Here is a 16,404-nt window from a genome sequence, read left to right as displayed (position 1 = left end):
TCTGAAGGGAACGGCAGATACGGGGCTCATGCGTCGCCATTCTGGGGCCCTTTTGGAGTCCCACACAGCAAGTTTTGTGCAAATCAGATCAGGCTGGCTTGCTGAAAGGATCACCCAGTCCCTCTCCCAGGTCAGACACGTGAAAAACTAGAGCCCGTGTTAGTGGGGCCGACATCCTTTCTACTCTGAACAGACACGCTTTCCAGGAAAATCCATCTTAATCCTCCTGCTGTGACTTGAAGGGCACCACATCACCCCGAATGACTGCCCTGGAGCCTCAGCTGCTCTCTACTGTAGCAACAGATGTCCTTTTGAAACTGCCCAATTAACCCTTTGCACCCGAGGTTCTCATTTTAATTATTGGAAATACATCACCCAAGTGATGCCATTTTGCATGCTAGATGGTAAAGCCAGTTCAGTCAGGCTGCCTGAGCCCACAGGGGGCAGGGCCTCTGCATACTTATCCTGCCCCGCCAAGTGCCAGGGCCACTCCCTGCAGCCGTCCCGCAGGGGTGGGTTTCACGGTCCAGGCGGGTTCCCAGCCCTCCTCAGAGGGGCCCAAGCCCCTGGTCAGGGGGAGTAGACACCCATGTGAAAGCAGTCAGTCAGGGCCCAGGCACCTGGCCCACAGGTGCTGCCCGGGGCAGACTCCTGACCTGGGTCAGAAGAAACCCCCAAGTCTCCAGGCCACACTGCCTCTCCCAAGGCCATCTGGAAGCCCAAGGGCACTGCCTGGGCTCTGAAGACCCCTGTGCGCTTCTGAAGGAGGCAAGCCCTGCTTGCTGTTGGGATCACCTGACCTGTTCACAGGGGTGAACAGAGCATGGGGCAGACCAGGAAACTAAAGCTGATGGGCTACCACGGGTTCCTCCAGCCCGGAGACAGGGTTCGCCCACCCACCTTCCGGAGCCTGAAGGGGAGTGAGGATTCCTCAGGTGTCCCACAGGCCCCGGCTGTGGAGTCTATGCCGAGTGGCCCTGGCAGCCCGGCTCCTTGAAGGGAACCAGGGCCAAACGGACAGGCGGACACAATTACCCGACGGCACTTCATTAGCAGGAGGTGTCGGGCCATCATTTGGAGGCAGGCAACAGTGAGCGGGAGTGGCAAGCAGCACTTGAATCCCATTATGGAGTAATCAGCAGATGGGGCTGGCGGGCGCCGTGCTGGGCTGCCTCACGGGCAGCCCACGGCTCCTGTGTGCCCCTGTTGAAGACACCCCCCCCCCGTCGTGCTCTGAGTGGTGGGGTAGGGAGTCCAGGTAGTTCCCTGACTGGGTGAGAACCCGTTGGGGCCTCCACGGTCCCCCAGCAGAGGGCCTGGTTTCAGGATGGAGCTAGATGATGTCCGCTCAGGTTGTGATGCCTCCTGTGCCAGCCAAGCCTCACCACAGCCCTGCCTCACCACAGCCCTGCAGGTGGAGCCGCGTCCATTTTCGATGAGGAAACCAGAGGCCAGGCGTGCGCCTGCTCACGGCTGGCCCTTAGGACTCAGCTGCCCCTTCTTTACTGCCTTTACAGTTTTGTCACTGAAACCTTTGTCCTGTTTAATTTGCTTATATAGCAAGGATCATGTTAAAACTGCCACTTTCTGTTGAACCCTAGCTTCCTCAGGACATGGGGGAGTCTTGCTGGACAGCCGCTGCGGTGAGGACCCGGAAGCACCACACCCCCATCTGGAGCGGCCCCTTTTGCCCTGGACCTCAAGGCTGAAAACTCATCTCTCATCCCCCTCTCCTTGCAGATGGCAGCTCTTCAGAGCCCCTTCTATGGAGATAAAATGAACCTCTTCTCCCTCTGCCAGAAGATCGAGCAGTGTGACTACCCACCTCTCCCCGGAGAACATTACTCTGAGAAGGTGAGTTTGCTGCCGCCGGGGCTGGGCCTGGTGAGCTCCAGACGACCCGCAGGGCTCGAGGAGGGGCAGCTCCAAGATCCCAGGGCTGTGGGGCTGAGCTTGGGTTCACTTAACAGAGCCGAGAAGGAAGATTTCTGGGGAAGTGACTCAGAAGGGGAAACAAGCAGACTGATTTTACCGGAGGTCTCAGGGACCCCAGTGTGGGCCCCCCGACAGCAGGGCTGCAGGCCACCCACTGGCAGGAACCAGCAGGAGCTGGCCCGTCAGCACCCTCTTGCCCGTTTGGCTCCCAACCCAGTGCTCGAGTGGGAGGCTCGCTGCTGCGGGGCCCGGAGACGGGCTCCCGGCGTCCAGCAACAGGAGCCAGACGCAGTGGGTGGCAGGGCCTGGCCGGCCCCACACCACTGCTGGCGGCCACTCTGCTCCCATGACAGGGAACCAAAGCAAGCAGCCTGGTCTTGCCGCCACAAACCTAGGTCAGACCCCTTGGCCTTTTATTTTCAACATTTTACACTGAGCGCAGGACAGCCTGACAGGTCTGGCCATCAGGCTGTGACAGGTGAGGCTGTGGGAGAGCATCATCTGCCTCAGTTCCCTCATCTTGAAAACAGGCCTAATATTTTGCCTTCATGGATAAAAAGTGAGGATGAGATGACAGGCTTACAGCACAGCGTGGTTAAGAGTGTAAACAGAGGCACAGGTTTACATACTCCCCTCACATTCTTGGGCAAGTCACTGAACTGAGTCTCAGTTTCCTCATCTGTAAAATGGGATAATCCTGGACTCCACCTCATTGGATTAAGGATTAAGGCAATGCATTTACAACCATCATCATCTGGCTGTAGCATAGGGCCTGGCTCAGAGTAGATTCTCAATATGGGTTATTTTTGTTCAAGGTCAATGCTAGTGGGTGTGATCAGGAGTCTGAGCCCTCCATGGGCCCACCCTGCATGACCACAGGCCACTGCCTCACAGTAATTAACGGCTCACATTTATGATTTACTGTGTTGAATCCCCCCCTACCCCACCCCAATGCCATTTTACCAGGAAGGAAACTGAGACACAGACTGGTTAAGTAACTTGCCCAAGTCACGTAACTTGCTTGTGGTGAATGCAGGGTTTGACCCAGATGACCTGCGCCTAGCCACTGCGCTATCCTGTTTCCTGAGGGCACCCGCCCCTCTTCTATAGCCAGTCGTCCAGCCAGAGTGAGGAGCCGTGCATCCTGCTCACTTCACAATCCTGAAAGCTCTGGAAGGAGCAGCCCTTGCCCACCAGGGCCCTGGGTCGGGGCCGGCCAAGCTGTAGCAACCAGGTGCCCCAGTGCGCGCTAACCCTGGATCCAGGCAGGCCAGCTAGAAAGGTCATCAGCCACCCTTCTCCTGGCACCCTCTGCTCCCAGTGCCACGCCTGCGGCTCTGCAGACTCCCAGCAGAGTGAGGGGCAGGAGCGCACATTCCTACGGAGTTCTTCCGAGTACCTTTGGAGGAAGTACTTGTGCTCCGGGAGTGCACAAGTTAATAGTTGCATTTGGTTTTTCTTCCCCATCTTTTGTTTGAATTTGGAATTTTGTTTGTTGTTGGAATTTGTTGAGAAGCTTGGAGCCATGCCACTTGGAGCAAATGACAACTTCTCTGTGCCTCAGTTTCCCCATCTATAAATGGGAACCGTAACCTCTGCCTCATGGTTATGAAGCTGAAATGAACGAGCCCACATAAAGCCCTCAGCCCCCTTCCCTCCCAAGTCAGTCCTTCCAGTGTCCAGAGCTCCTACTCCCCAGAGCACCTGGCTTTCACCCGTTATGTGCAACTTCTGGAGGTGCTAATTCTTAGCACTGGAGCTCCTCAGCACACCTCACTTTTGAAGTTATATGTCCTCTTAGAAATGGAAATAAGACACTTTCTCTTCTGAAATTTTCAAACATGCACTTATTGCTGTGTGGTTTACAAATGAGCAATTCGGGTCACAGAGACTTTACCTTAATGTGGTTTTCTTGGGCACTTTAACCTGTCAGAGGCCAACCACAGCTACCTTCCCCTGAATACTGTAAGGTTCTGAAGAGTATGGTCTCACCGTGGGCAGCCTCAGACTCCAGGAGTGCCCAAGCCGGCTGCAGGCTCAGCTGCATCTGGCCAGGGGCTTCCCAGTGTTTATACAGCAGTGAAATCCCAGAAAGGCAGCAGGCAGTTTGGAGCGTCTCCTGGGGGAGGAACCCCAGGCCCCTCAGCCTAGAACACCTCAGGAGTGAAACAGGGAGTGTGCACCGTAGCCTGGGCCTCTGCATGACCCTTGTGCCCACCCCAGACTTGCTGACCATGGCCGCAGAGTCCCCATGAGCCCCCTTAGTCAGGATCTCCCCTCTCCCTGCTGCGGCCCTGGCCAGCCCCTCCAGCAGCAGGTATTTAAATGAAAAAATTGCAGTGAGCCCAGTGATGCAAGTTAAGACGTAGGCTTTTTACGGTCATTATTTTAATTACCATTAAAATAATTGGCACTCTGGCTATCAGAAGAATGGAGGTGATCAGAGGATCAAGGTGCCCCTCCCCGACCCCGAGGCAGGAGCAGCCTTCAGTGTGTGTATAATTAAAAGCTCCGTCTTTCATGAGCACAATAAAGAGGCCAGGGGGTAGGCAGACTGCAGCTCTGCTGCATGTTAATACATTTATTATGATCAATAAGCCCTTGCCTTGAGTTCTGTCCTCTGGTTTGGGCATCTGCATGACTGACAGCAGACACACACACTGTACACACAGATTTAGCCATTAGTGTAGGCAGTTGAAAGTTCAACATTATTTGGAGGTACCCTCTCATGGCCTTTGAGGCCAGACAGGCCTGGTGCTGGTCCTGCTCTCCCCTGGTGACTGTGACTACTCACCCACCACTCACCTGTCTTGGGCACCATTCCTCATATTCTAGTTGCCCTGAGGGTTCATGAGTTAATGCAGAGCCTCAGCAAGGCTGCTTACGAATAATACACGTATCATCCTCTCCCTTGCAGTTACGAGAATTGGTCAGTATGTGCATCCACCCTGACCCCAACCAGAGACCCGACATCAGCTACGTGCACCAGGTTGCCAAACAGATGCACGTGTGGACTTCGAGCACCTGAGCGTGGATGCAGCGCGCCTTCTCAGAAGCCACACCGCTCTGCCTTACCTGAGTCTTCTCTCCAAAGTGGCCACCTGGTAGCCGAGACCAACTAAGACAAGAGGGTTCAGCAGGTTCCCCAAAGAGGGGCCGGGCTTTACAGCAGATGCTGAATACAGGGCTGCTGGGGGGAGGGGCACTGGTCACTTGTTACTGGTGGTCAAATTTGAAAGTCCTTTCTTTAAACTGTTGTGAACACTCTCAGCTGGGTTGTTAACAAGGGTGGATGGTTCAGTGAGCCGCTGAGGCACCTCTTATATCTGGACTGTAATGTGAATCTTTCGGATAATTCCTTCAGTGACCTATCAAGGTTTGAACTAACAGGAGAATCCAGGAGACTGTGTGATTTGTAGTGAGCCTTTTAAAATGGTTAGTAGTAAGTTTGGTTTAGCTCTTAGAATCTTTTCAAACAATCAAGCTGTGTGCTTAATTTACTCTGTTGTAAGGGGAGAAAGTGGAAATAATTTTTTAAGTAGAGTGGAGATTTTCCTAATATTTTTATCTACGTTTATAACTTGACGATGAGGCGAACCCAGCATCTGGTATAGAGGCAAATAGTATTTGAAAGCCATGAGTGTTTTCTGTGCAGCCCGGCTCAGCCGTCCTCTCCTGAACACCTGCTAGTACTAGGCACCTCACCTGCTTGAATGCTGGCAGTTCATTTAATGATCAGTGTTAAGTGTTTTCTTCCGTGAGAAGGAAGCACAGGATACGAAAAATATGCGGGCTTTGCCCTCAGGCTATTCTCTGTACAAGTTCTGGTTCTGCACCTTCCTAGCACGACCCTGGGCAAGTTTCTTAGCCTCTCTGAGCCTGTTGCCTCATCTGCAAAATGGGACTAATAACATCTACCTTCAGGGTTGCTGACAGAATTTGAAATAAAATATGTAAGTTACCTAGCACATTGTAGACGATCCAAAAATGGTAGCCACTCACCCCTTCACAAAGCTGAAGTCCATGGACCATGTAAGTCAAGAGTTAATGTACAGCCGTATTCTTTGTAGGAAACCAGAAATGTGTTCATTTATTTCTTGTTCCCAAATAGGATTAACTGTGAAGACTAATTTATAAATGTGAACTTAAGGAAAACTCAAGCTCTGAAGGAAATAGTTTGAATTTTGTTTTTACACTCAAGTTAATCCTCAAATGGTCTAAGTTGTCATCCACGACTTAGTGACAGTTCAGCCCTCCAGAAAGAGTACATGCCTGTCCGCTCCACTGGTGTCCTGGTCAGGAGCTCTGACCAGGCCTCCCTGGGGATAAAGGATTTGGGCTGGGCCACTGCGCTGTTTCCATGTGTGAACTCTGTTCTACTGTAACACTGTCGGGTTTGAGAAATTTTCTTCAGATGCAGCCTCTGCTTTGTACTCATTCTCCATGGTTGAAATAAAATGGGGTAAGAGGGGTTCCTTCTGTGAATGAGTACGATTCATGAGTAATTTTAAAACAGCTTCACACCGCAGCACAATTTCTAGAGCCTCCTTTAAAAGCACAATTTCTCAGGCCTCAGACATTCTGAGTAATCTGGGAATTTTTTTAAGCTCCCCAGATAATTTTGATAAATCGTCAGCCAAGTTGCTATCCTAAATAATTCCATTGTTCTCCCCACCCACTCCTGGCAGTTTAACAAGGGAGGCTGGCCCAAGAGTGTGCTCACTCTGGAAGACCATGGCACCAGGCCTCTTTCTCTTGTCCCCCCAGCCATGCTTGCTCTGGGGGACAGTCACACCCTGTGTCCTGTCTGGCACTCACCACTGAAAGTTTTTCTGATTCCAGACAGATTTTTTGCAAATACTCTGCTTACGGCTCTCAGAATCCCTACTGTGTCTGTCTCCCTTGGCAGTATCAGCGTTGGACACAGATGAACTTGCTTTCTGTATGCCATCCGCTTTCGACACCATGAGAACAATTCTGCCTACTACTCGGACCCTCTGGAGGTATACAATTTCAACCATTCACCAGGCTTGAGTGTTTGAGAAACGATGATATCCTCATCATTACAGACAGTAAGGCCCAAAGCATTCTTTTGACTTCAGTGAAACTGGCCAAAGTGGAGTTCACCCAGGTTCATGCAGCTATAGCAAAGCAAAACTGTCCACCTACCTGCTTTTTCTTGGTACTCAGAACTGATCATCTCTATTTCTTTCCTACTTGGCTGTTGGGGTAAAAGGCTGTGCTGCACTCATCCTAAAAAAACAAAAACAAAAACCTGGGACTACCCTGAACAAAGAGAAAGTAAGTTAGCACAAGGGCTGCGTGTAATAAATGTTCAACTGAAGAATCAGAGCAACCCAATCTGACTTCCTGCAACAAATGAGGCCTCGTCTGTTTTTAGAAGGATTAAACTGCTCTTACACCCACCTGAACGCAGAGTAGTATTCAGGGAGGGATTAACATCCTGAAGGGGAGGCCAGGTCGATGGGCCTCAGCAGCCCAAAAAACCACACAGCCCCGAGACTTCAGCCACTTAACTTGGTTTTCATTTTTTATTGGGTTCATTCAGCAAACACTGGCCGAATGTCTTACAGGGGGAGCCTCCATTGCCCCCAGTCTTCTAGAGCAATAACCAGACATCCACCAACACCATTCAGGAAGTGTCCATTGTTTGGACTGTTTCTTCCAGCACCTCAATTTCCAGGGTAGTGACTTTTTCAGTGAGGACTGCAGTGGTCCCTTTCTCACACCTGTACCGGCCAAACCTAATGAGAAAAACAAACGCAGAGAGTTAGGATCCCCCCAAGGGGCCTGATGGAGGGCTGGAGAGAGGGATAAGTATGCAGGCAGCGAGCAGGCCTGGACTGGTATCCTGGCTCTCCTGACTCCCAGTTCTGCGACCTTGGGAGGATTCAGCTCCCCCAAGGTTCACTTTCCTCGGCTTTCAAGTGCTACAAAATGGGGATACCTGGTAGACATGATGCACATGAAAAGAGGTAATATAGAGCACCTGGCACTAGGTGGACATTCCAATTTCCTTCCCCACCTCACCACCCCCAGAAGATGCTGGAAAGCATTTGGGCCTCCGCCTTCAAGCTTCAACCTCCCTAAAGTACCTTTCAGTAACCAGCAGGAAGCGAATCCTTTCATTAAGCTGCCATGGCCATTCTCTTGAATAGTAACAAGAATGACATAACTGTTACCTTAAACACTTTAAAAATATTTGGAAGCATAAACAGTATAAAAATGACCCGCAGCCAGACTCTGGGCTTGTCACTTTTGACCACACTCCCGAGACTCAAGAAGGGAGAGTTAACTGTCCTCACAGGGACATGGTAGATCAGCACAAGGACACACCCAACACCACCCTTCTCAAGGTGAATCTGACAGAGGTTTCTCTGAGCACAAGGCAGTCTAGAAGATAAAAATCTGAACGGCTGATTTTACAGTGGGGCCAGGAATTACAACACTGTCAAACAGCAGCACAAGTCCAACTGTTCCTCTCATCTGTCCCCAGCTGGGACACTATTTCTGTCAACCTGACATGGACTAAGAGGAGGCTGCTGGCTGTGCCATGACTACGTGCTCCCTGAAGAGCCAGCCTCTCAAATGGGAGCTTGTGCTTGAAGACGGCAGGAAGCAGAAAAAAGAGGGCGACACAACAGAGCTCTGTACAAAACCAGGAGTAGGCACAGCCAAGAAAAGCTGGCCTTTATTTCTGCGAAAACTTCCCACGGTCCCCACAAAGTTCTCTTAAAGGATCCGAGCAGCAGCACCTTTTTAAGATGTGCCCCGCCCCTCCCCTGCTGGTGTGAAGACGCTGTTCCTTCCCCCACACTGGATGGACCCGTGGCAGCTTGTGGCCTTGGAGCCAGAGCCCCATGTGACTTCTGTGCACCTGACTCATCTGATCCACAACGTCTGTGGGAGGTGTGGACACAACAAGAGCCTCCTCACCATCCTGGCTTACAGCACCTGTTTCAGCAGCACGAGGGGAGGGCTTCTACCTGAAGCAACAGTGGGCTGCACAACAGGGCTGCAGAGGAGCCAATGGGAACGTGCAAGGCCAGGTCCAACACAGCCCCAGGCCTGAAAGGTTGCTTCCCTTCCCACCTAGGGCCCGAGAATTCCATGGGCTCATTAGCGATCACCTAGTCTAGCTCCATCATTTCCAAGACAGGTGCCCAAAGTCACCACACCAGGCCATGACAGGTCCCCACCCCGAGCCAGAGCTCTTTGCTGCTGTGCTGCCCTACCCCATCATGAACACGTCTTCACAATGCTGAGCGCACACTGCGGTGAATACCCACTGGTTCTCAATGTTCTATTTGTTCCTTGTGAATTACTCCTGACTTGGAGTTGAGTACATGTGGTGGGAGTTAAAGCAGCATCGTGGAAGGTGATGTGCTTGCTCTCCTCCAGTGGAGCTTGGGGCTCAGTTTATAAACGCTGCTGTGTACGCTGCTGTCAGATGAAGACAGCTGGAGCAGAGCTCAGAAGCCACATTTTGAGCAGCTCAGCCTCCAGGAAGAGGTCAGGCAGCTGGACGGCCGTACAGGACTGCTGATGAGCAGCTCACCTGCCACCAGGGCGGGAAACCTTCCAGTTCCGCCAGCAAATCAACTAGAAGCTCGCCCCCCTCTCCGAGCTGGACTGCACCACGGAGAGCAGTGCCTGCTCGGCATGTGCCATGGGCTAAATGGCATGGCTCCCTCCACAGCAGGAAGCAACAGTTAGCTCCCAAGGCTAACTTTCAGAGACTCTTAACCAATGGCTGATAACCATCTAGGAAATGGAAACCACTCTGAGGAAAAGCTATGGGTTGGATGCCCTGGAGAATGTACCTTCTCACAGAATTTCATACAGAATTCAGAGGCATCTTTAAGAGACTAGAGAAAGGACAGCACGTGATTCAAAGCTCTCCCCGCAATCCCCAGTCTAGGAGTCTTTCCACTCAACCTCTCCCATCAACATTTTACAAACTGTATCACTTTTCTACACCTGACAGCAGCCCACAATCATAAAACAAATAATGATTCAAAGGTCTGTTGAATAAAGCTGGCTTGGGGACTCTGGCTTTACTTAACGTGGGTAAGAATCAAGAAAACCCTGTCCAGATGCCGTGAATATAAAAAGGGTGGCCACAGGAAGAATCTCCTTCACTTACCTGGTTCCCTTCTTATTAGGCACTGAGTATGGGCGGAGAAAATCCAGCTTGCTCTTGCTGATGACACAGAGATCAATGTTACTTCCAGACCCCAGGTCATTGAAGATGCCAGCTGCTATGGCTTCACTCACCAGCTTCTTGGCTTCCTCCTCCTGAGAAAGAAAATATCAACAACAGTGTCCCCAGTCAAATGGAGGGTCTGTTCTGATGTCCACAGAGTGCTTTCACAAGCAGTAAGAGAAAAGGAAAAGGGGAAAAAAAAGAAAGCCAACCTGTGAGGTAGGCATTGTTTTCAGTGCCTGTTTTATAAATGAAGGAAAGGTCTCAAACTACCTCAATATCTGCCCAAGGTTTCTCAGTTGGTAAGTGAGAGACCCAGGCCTTTCAAGCCCTTTATGCACACACTCCCTCTTAATCTTAAACAAACCGCTTCACGTCAGACGCTCACCACATAACTGAGAACTGTGGGCTGACAGGGCAATTTATCATCTAAAACAGGGGTTGGGAAACTTTTTTTTTTTTTAAATTTATTTTATTTATTTATGGCTGTGTTGGGTCTTCGTTTCTGTGCGAGGTCTTTCTCTAGTTGTGGCAAGCGGGGGCCACTCTTCATTGCGGTGCGCGGGCCTCTCACTATCGCGGCCTCTCTTCTTGCGGAGCACAGGCTCTGGACGCGCAGGCTCAGTAATTGTGGCTCACAGGCCCAGTTGCTGCGCGGCATGTGGGATCTTCCCAGACCAGGGCTCGAACCCGTGTCTCCTGCGTTGGCAGGCAGACTCTCAACCACTGCGCCACCAGGGAAGCCCTGGGAAACTTTTTACAAAGGGCCAGGTAGTAAATATTTTAGACTTTGTAGATACACAGTCTCCATCATAACTACTCAACTCAGTCATGGTAGCACAAAACAGCCACAGACAATATGCAAACAAGTGGGCGTGGCTTGTGCCAATAAAACTTCATAAAACAAAAATGGGCACTGGGCTGGATTTGGCCCATGGGGTATAGTTTGCAGGCCCCTGATCAAAAATGTCCAAAAATGGTTGGAATCTGCTTCCTGGTAACATAATGAAGAAAGTCAGTATCATGGGGAAAAAACTAACACCAAAACACAGCTCTGGGGAAATGTTGGCAGAGCCAAGGGTAGGACCTCTTGCCCAAAAGAATCTATCCCCTCCCACTAATGAGTCTGCATGTTCACTGAAGTGATTCCTTTCTTTGAATCACTCTCTTACTTTTCCTTTAAGAGCAAGTCTAAGTCTCCAACAATTACTGGTGGAAAAGTAGATTAATTGATTTCTTACCACGAAACATCAGACTCAGGTTAACTACAATGCAGTGTAATAAGGGCTAACGGATAACTGAGAAGGAGCTGTGAGAACACTGGCTGGGGTCCGTAAAGCTTCAGGGAGGGCTGAAGGACAGGTTGCACACCAGGCACTCAGAAAACAGGGCAGTGAAACAGAAGGCAGGCGCCAGAGGCAGCAGGGCAGGACCTGGGGAACACCAAGTTCAAGCTCTCTACGTAACAAGGACAAAAAATGAACCAATCTCCCAAAGAAGAGACTTTAACTTGAGCTGTAGCCCACCTTCCCCGTACACCAGGGCATGAGAGTCCATAAACATGCAAGCTGAAGTAAAGAGCTCATCCAAGTAACATCCTTGGAGAAACACGGATGCCCTGCCCAAAATTCCAGCCTGAGATCAAAGAGCAGGTCCACTGTCTTCAAGTCCTGAGAAGATCGGAGAGATCTCTCAGAGCTCCTGCTCCTCTGCCTGCCCTAAGCCAATAAGTGGGATTCCAGTGACATGAGCATTCCAGTGACATGAGCGCCCTCTTCAGACTCAGAGAAGGATAGAGAAGGCCCTGCTGGAAATGGGATCCTCAGCAACCCAGCAGCAGGGGCTGCGGGGGTTATTCTGACCTTTATCCCACCAGGTTTTTCCACTTCCTGAGTGGCACCTATGTGGGGTCAATGGAACCAGTTATTCTCTTGTGCACATACAGCCCCACAGAATTCATTCAAACATGATCCTCTAATCAGAAGTTCCCTCCTGGGATTCCCAAGCCTATGGAGGCCAAAAGCCTTACCAGAAACCAGTGAAGGTGGTAGCAAATAAAGCATCCTAGAGCAGGAGATGGCCGCCGCCGCCGCTGCTGCTGCTGCTACCATAGACACGGCAAAAACCAACCACTAACTTAACAAGTGCAAAACCATTCCAACTTGCGTCTGTTAATAAATAACCCGTGGGGCGGGGCGGGGGGCGGGCGTCCTGTGTATCAGAGCATCTTGCTTATACCTCTGCTCCTGACCTGCATCTCCTCTTCTCTTCTCTGCTGTTTTACTATTTTGCTTTGTCATCACTGCTTTTCTCATCACTGCTTTTCTCATCACTGCTGCTGATGCCTTGAGCCAGCCAACAGTACCAAGTGGATGTCACAAATGCCACTGGCAGCACTTAGTACTGCAGATTTAAATTTCCCAAATTATTTTATATTTGGGGACGGGGATGGGGGAAGACTTACAAGAAACTGAAACATACACATTATATTAGGCGTGCATATCTGACATCAATCCATTACAATCCACTGATACCAGGATGCGGACAGTGCTGAGATTACAGGTGAGTCTTCCTCTATTTTGCAAATATTCTTTAATGTGAGTAGATAAACTTATAAAACTTAAAAATGTGTAAAATATATTACATATAGCCTGAGTTACTCATAAAATTATCATGTGTGCTATTATTTAAGTGTAATGCTTTTAAAAATTGGAGAAATATACCTTTTAAATTCCTCCCACCACCCCCCCCCCCAATTCTAGGGAAGATAATTAAGGAAGGAAATATCACAAGTCTCTGATTTTCTTTCCCCAGTCCTACCCACCTCTCATACACACAGGACTGAAGATGTTATGAAATGGAATGAAGTTTACATTTTATTAAACACCTACTATAATGTGCCAAGTACTGAGTTAGGCACTTTGATGATCATCATCATTTTTACCCCTGCCCTTAACCATCTTCTGAGGTTGGTACTGTCAGAAACTAAGGCTGAGAGAGTGTCAATGACTTGCCCAAGGTCACATAGCTAATAAATAGTTAAAACAGGCCCACTGGGCTCCAGAGCCAGAATGCCACAGCACACAAGCTCATAAGTAATCTGTCTCAGCTCTGAGCTGGGGGCTCCTGAGCAAGTTGGGGACAGTGGACAGCAGTCCCTTGATTCAGGGTGTCATTCCCCCATCAGCAAGGATCTTCAGAACCTGAGCAAGTTTAAGAGAAAGATGGTGGTTGCCAACTTCTCTTTGAGCCAGCTAGCAGTCCCTCTGATGGTCATTTCCATGGCAGGGGGAAGCACTGTTTCCCAAACTGCCCACAGACCACCACTTAAACATTTCTACAATGTGATATGGCAGAGATCAATATTAAGATCCAAAGTCTTATTTCACATATTCCTCACTTCCACCAAAAACCCTCAAAAGGCAAATAGAGTGAAAATTACCAAGGCTCTTTTGTCTGCCCATTACTTACATAGTTAATGTCTTCAACAAATATTTACAGACACCTACTATGTGCCAGGAATTGTATCATATGACAAATATGGTCTTTTACCACAGTATTTCCATACCCAGAATTCTAGACACATATGCAAATATGCTACTGGGCATATTCACACTGTGTTTTCTTTATAGTGAATTTCACAATTAAACAAGTCTTGTCTTTAACACGTGCTACCAAATATTTAGGAAAACTACTAAGAAAAACCACAAACTAAAAGCAAGAGGTGGGGAAAACACCACATTTTTATCTGTCTCTGGCTCACAATAAATGCAGAAGCATTGTTTCTTCCTTTAGGATTCATTCTTCATGAGGAAATTGCCTCTCCCTTTTCTGGAAGAGGCAAAGTGACCTAATAAGTTCTGAGCAGCATCCGCCTGGGGACAGCTGCTACAGAGGGGCTCTGACGAGGGCCCTGCAGAGCCTGTGACCCCAGCTGTAAGGCTCTCTCCCACTGCCGGGCCAGCATCCTCCCCTGGCCAGCTGCTCATGGATTTATGTTGCTAGTCACAAGGGAACTTGGATTCAATGTGTAGACAGAGCAGCCAGACTCATCCAGGCTATTAAAATAAATTTATTAATTAAAAAAAAAAAAAAAAAGGCTCTCCACGCCAATGGCAGCTTCCTTTCACTTTGAGCTGCTCAGCCAAAAGATCACCATGATCCTGGTGCTCGAAAGTTAGCTGGGCAACCCAGGTTCAAGGTCATCTGGCAGATGTGGAGGCAGACATACTGGGTTTGGATCTCCAGTTTCCTACTTACTTACTGCTGTGCAACCTTGGGCAAGTCATTTCACCTCTCTGAGTTCACTCTCTTCCTCTGTAATACAGAAATGCAGTATAGAAAGCACCTACTATAGGGTCTGGCATATAGTTATTACTTAAAAAATGGTAACTTATTTAATACAGCAATCCAGAGGGCTCCTAGAAACACAATTTATCTCTAAGGAGTGACTGCCTGTACCAAACCCCAGGCCAGGAGAAGGAGGTCCAAACAAACCTGCTGACAAATCTTCACACAGTGCTGTGGAAAAGTTCCTATAATAATTAATCCAAGCAAAAAGCACACTCCCTAAAAGTTCAGAGAATATAAAAGGAGCACTTCCTGCTTTATGGCTACGAAGACCAAACTAACTGGGAATATCAGTCCCCCGGGCCACCCCTGCTTCTTAAATGAGATTACAATAAGAGTGATGTACTACTGTACTACAAGTCAGCTGTGACAAGCAGCACTTTATAGAGCTATCTGTTTGTCTCCATCACTGCATCGCACAATGTGTCCCTGGACTCCAATGTGCAGCTCCATTTACCGCTACATGACAAATGGGCAGCACTTGTAAAAGGCAAAAAGAGGTCCATGTCGGCCATGTAATGGTCACCACAGCTGTACCCAAGTGCTTGAGGGGACAAAACAGACCCCCAAGTTCATTAAACTGACCAGTAATGGATCTTTCAAAAAGTGCCTTAGGAATCGTACAGAAAAGGCTAAAATAAATAACTCAGCATGGAAGGCTAATCTGAAACGGTGTTTGATAAATTATTTATAACACAGGCGATTGTCTGCATTTAATATTGCAGCTACTAGTAGCATCTTTAAAAGATGATTTATGTGTTGTAATGCTATTAAACTTTATATTGGCCCACTGCTAGCTATAAAGTCTGCTGAGATTTAGAGAATGAGTTTTAAACTGTCACTGCAACATCATAGGAGATGGAGACTGTATTAAATCTTTACTTTAAACCTGTTATCTAGAGAGTTGCATTTTGTAGACACTCACAAACTGACAGATTACCTCAGCATCCGCTATGGTGCAGGTCCAAAATAGTGCTGCAAAGAAACTTTTCCACATTATTCTTGTCTACAGCTACAATCAAATTTCTCTTCTCACTTAAGTGATTTTTAGATTGGGAATGTCACCAGAGTAAAATGTAGGTGCTCCAGCCAATGGGCACCCTGGACAGTTCAGCATCAAATTAACACTCTTTAAATAAACCCTCGACATTCTACTGTTCAGTTCTGCTTTCTGAACAGTGCTTTACTTACATTGGGGGCAGGCGAAATATTAAATACGCATTTGACTAAAAACCTAACATACCATTTTAAATACAGCTTTGGAATCTGAAAATACACATATACGGCAAGTCATCTGAAACAATAGATTTGTAACTAAAATTTCTTAAAGAAGTTAAAATAAAATTGGTTATTTGCTGGAAAATACATTCCATTTATGTGGCTGAGGCGCTAACGTTAAGGCAGTCGAAAAAGAAAGAAATATTCAGCAGCCTTCTTCATAAAGAAGGGAGCTCCCCTGGCTCTACTGTTTTTCAGGGCATTTCAGAGGCACCCCTTTGCTTTCTGTCCCACCGTCAAGGCAAGAGTCAGGGGACAGTGGCTCTCCTACCTTTGCTCGAGGGGAATAAGGATGTGGGTGGCATCACAGCTGAACTCTCCCACAATTTTCACCAATTTTCCTATTTGCAGTTAAATCTACAAGGACCATTTAGTTCACAACAGTTTGCTCCTTTACTAAAAACTAACGATCTTACTCAATAAGAACTGAAGCAGTCCAAATTCGTCTTGGAAAAAATCTGCATAATCTTTTGTCACTTTGATTTGAAACAGCAAAAAAAAGCTATTGCTCTGATGATCTGCAGCAGAACAGATTAAAGTCTGTGTGTGACAAGAGTCTGGACTCTAAAAAGAGGACCAAAATCATGCCATTTCCATCCCAGGCAGCTAGCACA

At 48.5% G+C, this 16,404-nt stretch overlaps 2 protein-coding genes across 6 annotated transcripts in view; one reads left to right on the top strand and one right to left on the bottom strand.

Annotated features, from left to right (window-relative positions):
* Positions 1-6,423, top strand: part of NEK6 (NIMA related kinase 6) — an 85,036-nt gene extending 78,613 nt beyond the window's left edge. For all 5 annotated transcript variants that reach the window (XM_068551994.1, XM_068551991.1, XM_068551990.1 and 2 more), the window contains exons 9-10: positions 1,741-1,854; positions 4,853-6,423. In XM_068551994.1, the coding sequence (XP_068408095.1) occupies positions 1,741-1,854; positions 4,853-4,963 (225 nt within the window). In that variant the 3' untranslated portion in view covers positions 4,964-6,423. The remainder of the gene's footprint in view (positions 1-1,740; positions 1,855-4,852) is intronic.
* A 1,050-nt stretch (positions 6,424-7,473) lies between these two features.
* Positions 7,474-16,404, bottom strand: part of PSMB7 (proteasome 20S subunit beta 7) — a 56,177-nt gene continuing 47,246 nt past the window's right edge. Inside the window, exons 7-8 of the mRNA XM_068553443.1 lie at positions 10,103-10,254; positions 7,474-7,700 (exon numbers count right to left, since the gene is read on the bottom strand). Coding sequence (XP_068409544.1) covers positions 7,589-7,700; positions 10,103-10,254 — 264 coding nt within the window. The 3' untranslated portion in view covers positions 7,474-7,588. The remainder of the gene's footprint in view (positions 7,701-10,102; positions 10,255-16,404) is intronic.

The sequence above is a fragment of the Eschrichtius robustus genome, chromosome 10 (assembly GCF_028021215.1).
Source record: "Eschrichtius robustus isolate mEscRob2 chromosome 10, mEscRob2.pri, whole genome shotgun sequence".
NCBI lineage: Eukaryota > Metazoa > Chordata > Mammalia > Artiodactyla > Eschrichtiidae > Eschrichtius > Eschrichtius robustus.
Note: the sequence above shows the minus strand (reverse complement) of the source record. Positions and strands in the feature narration are given on the sequence as shown.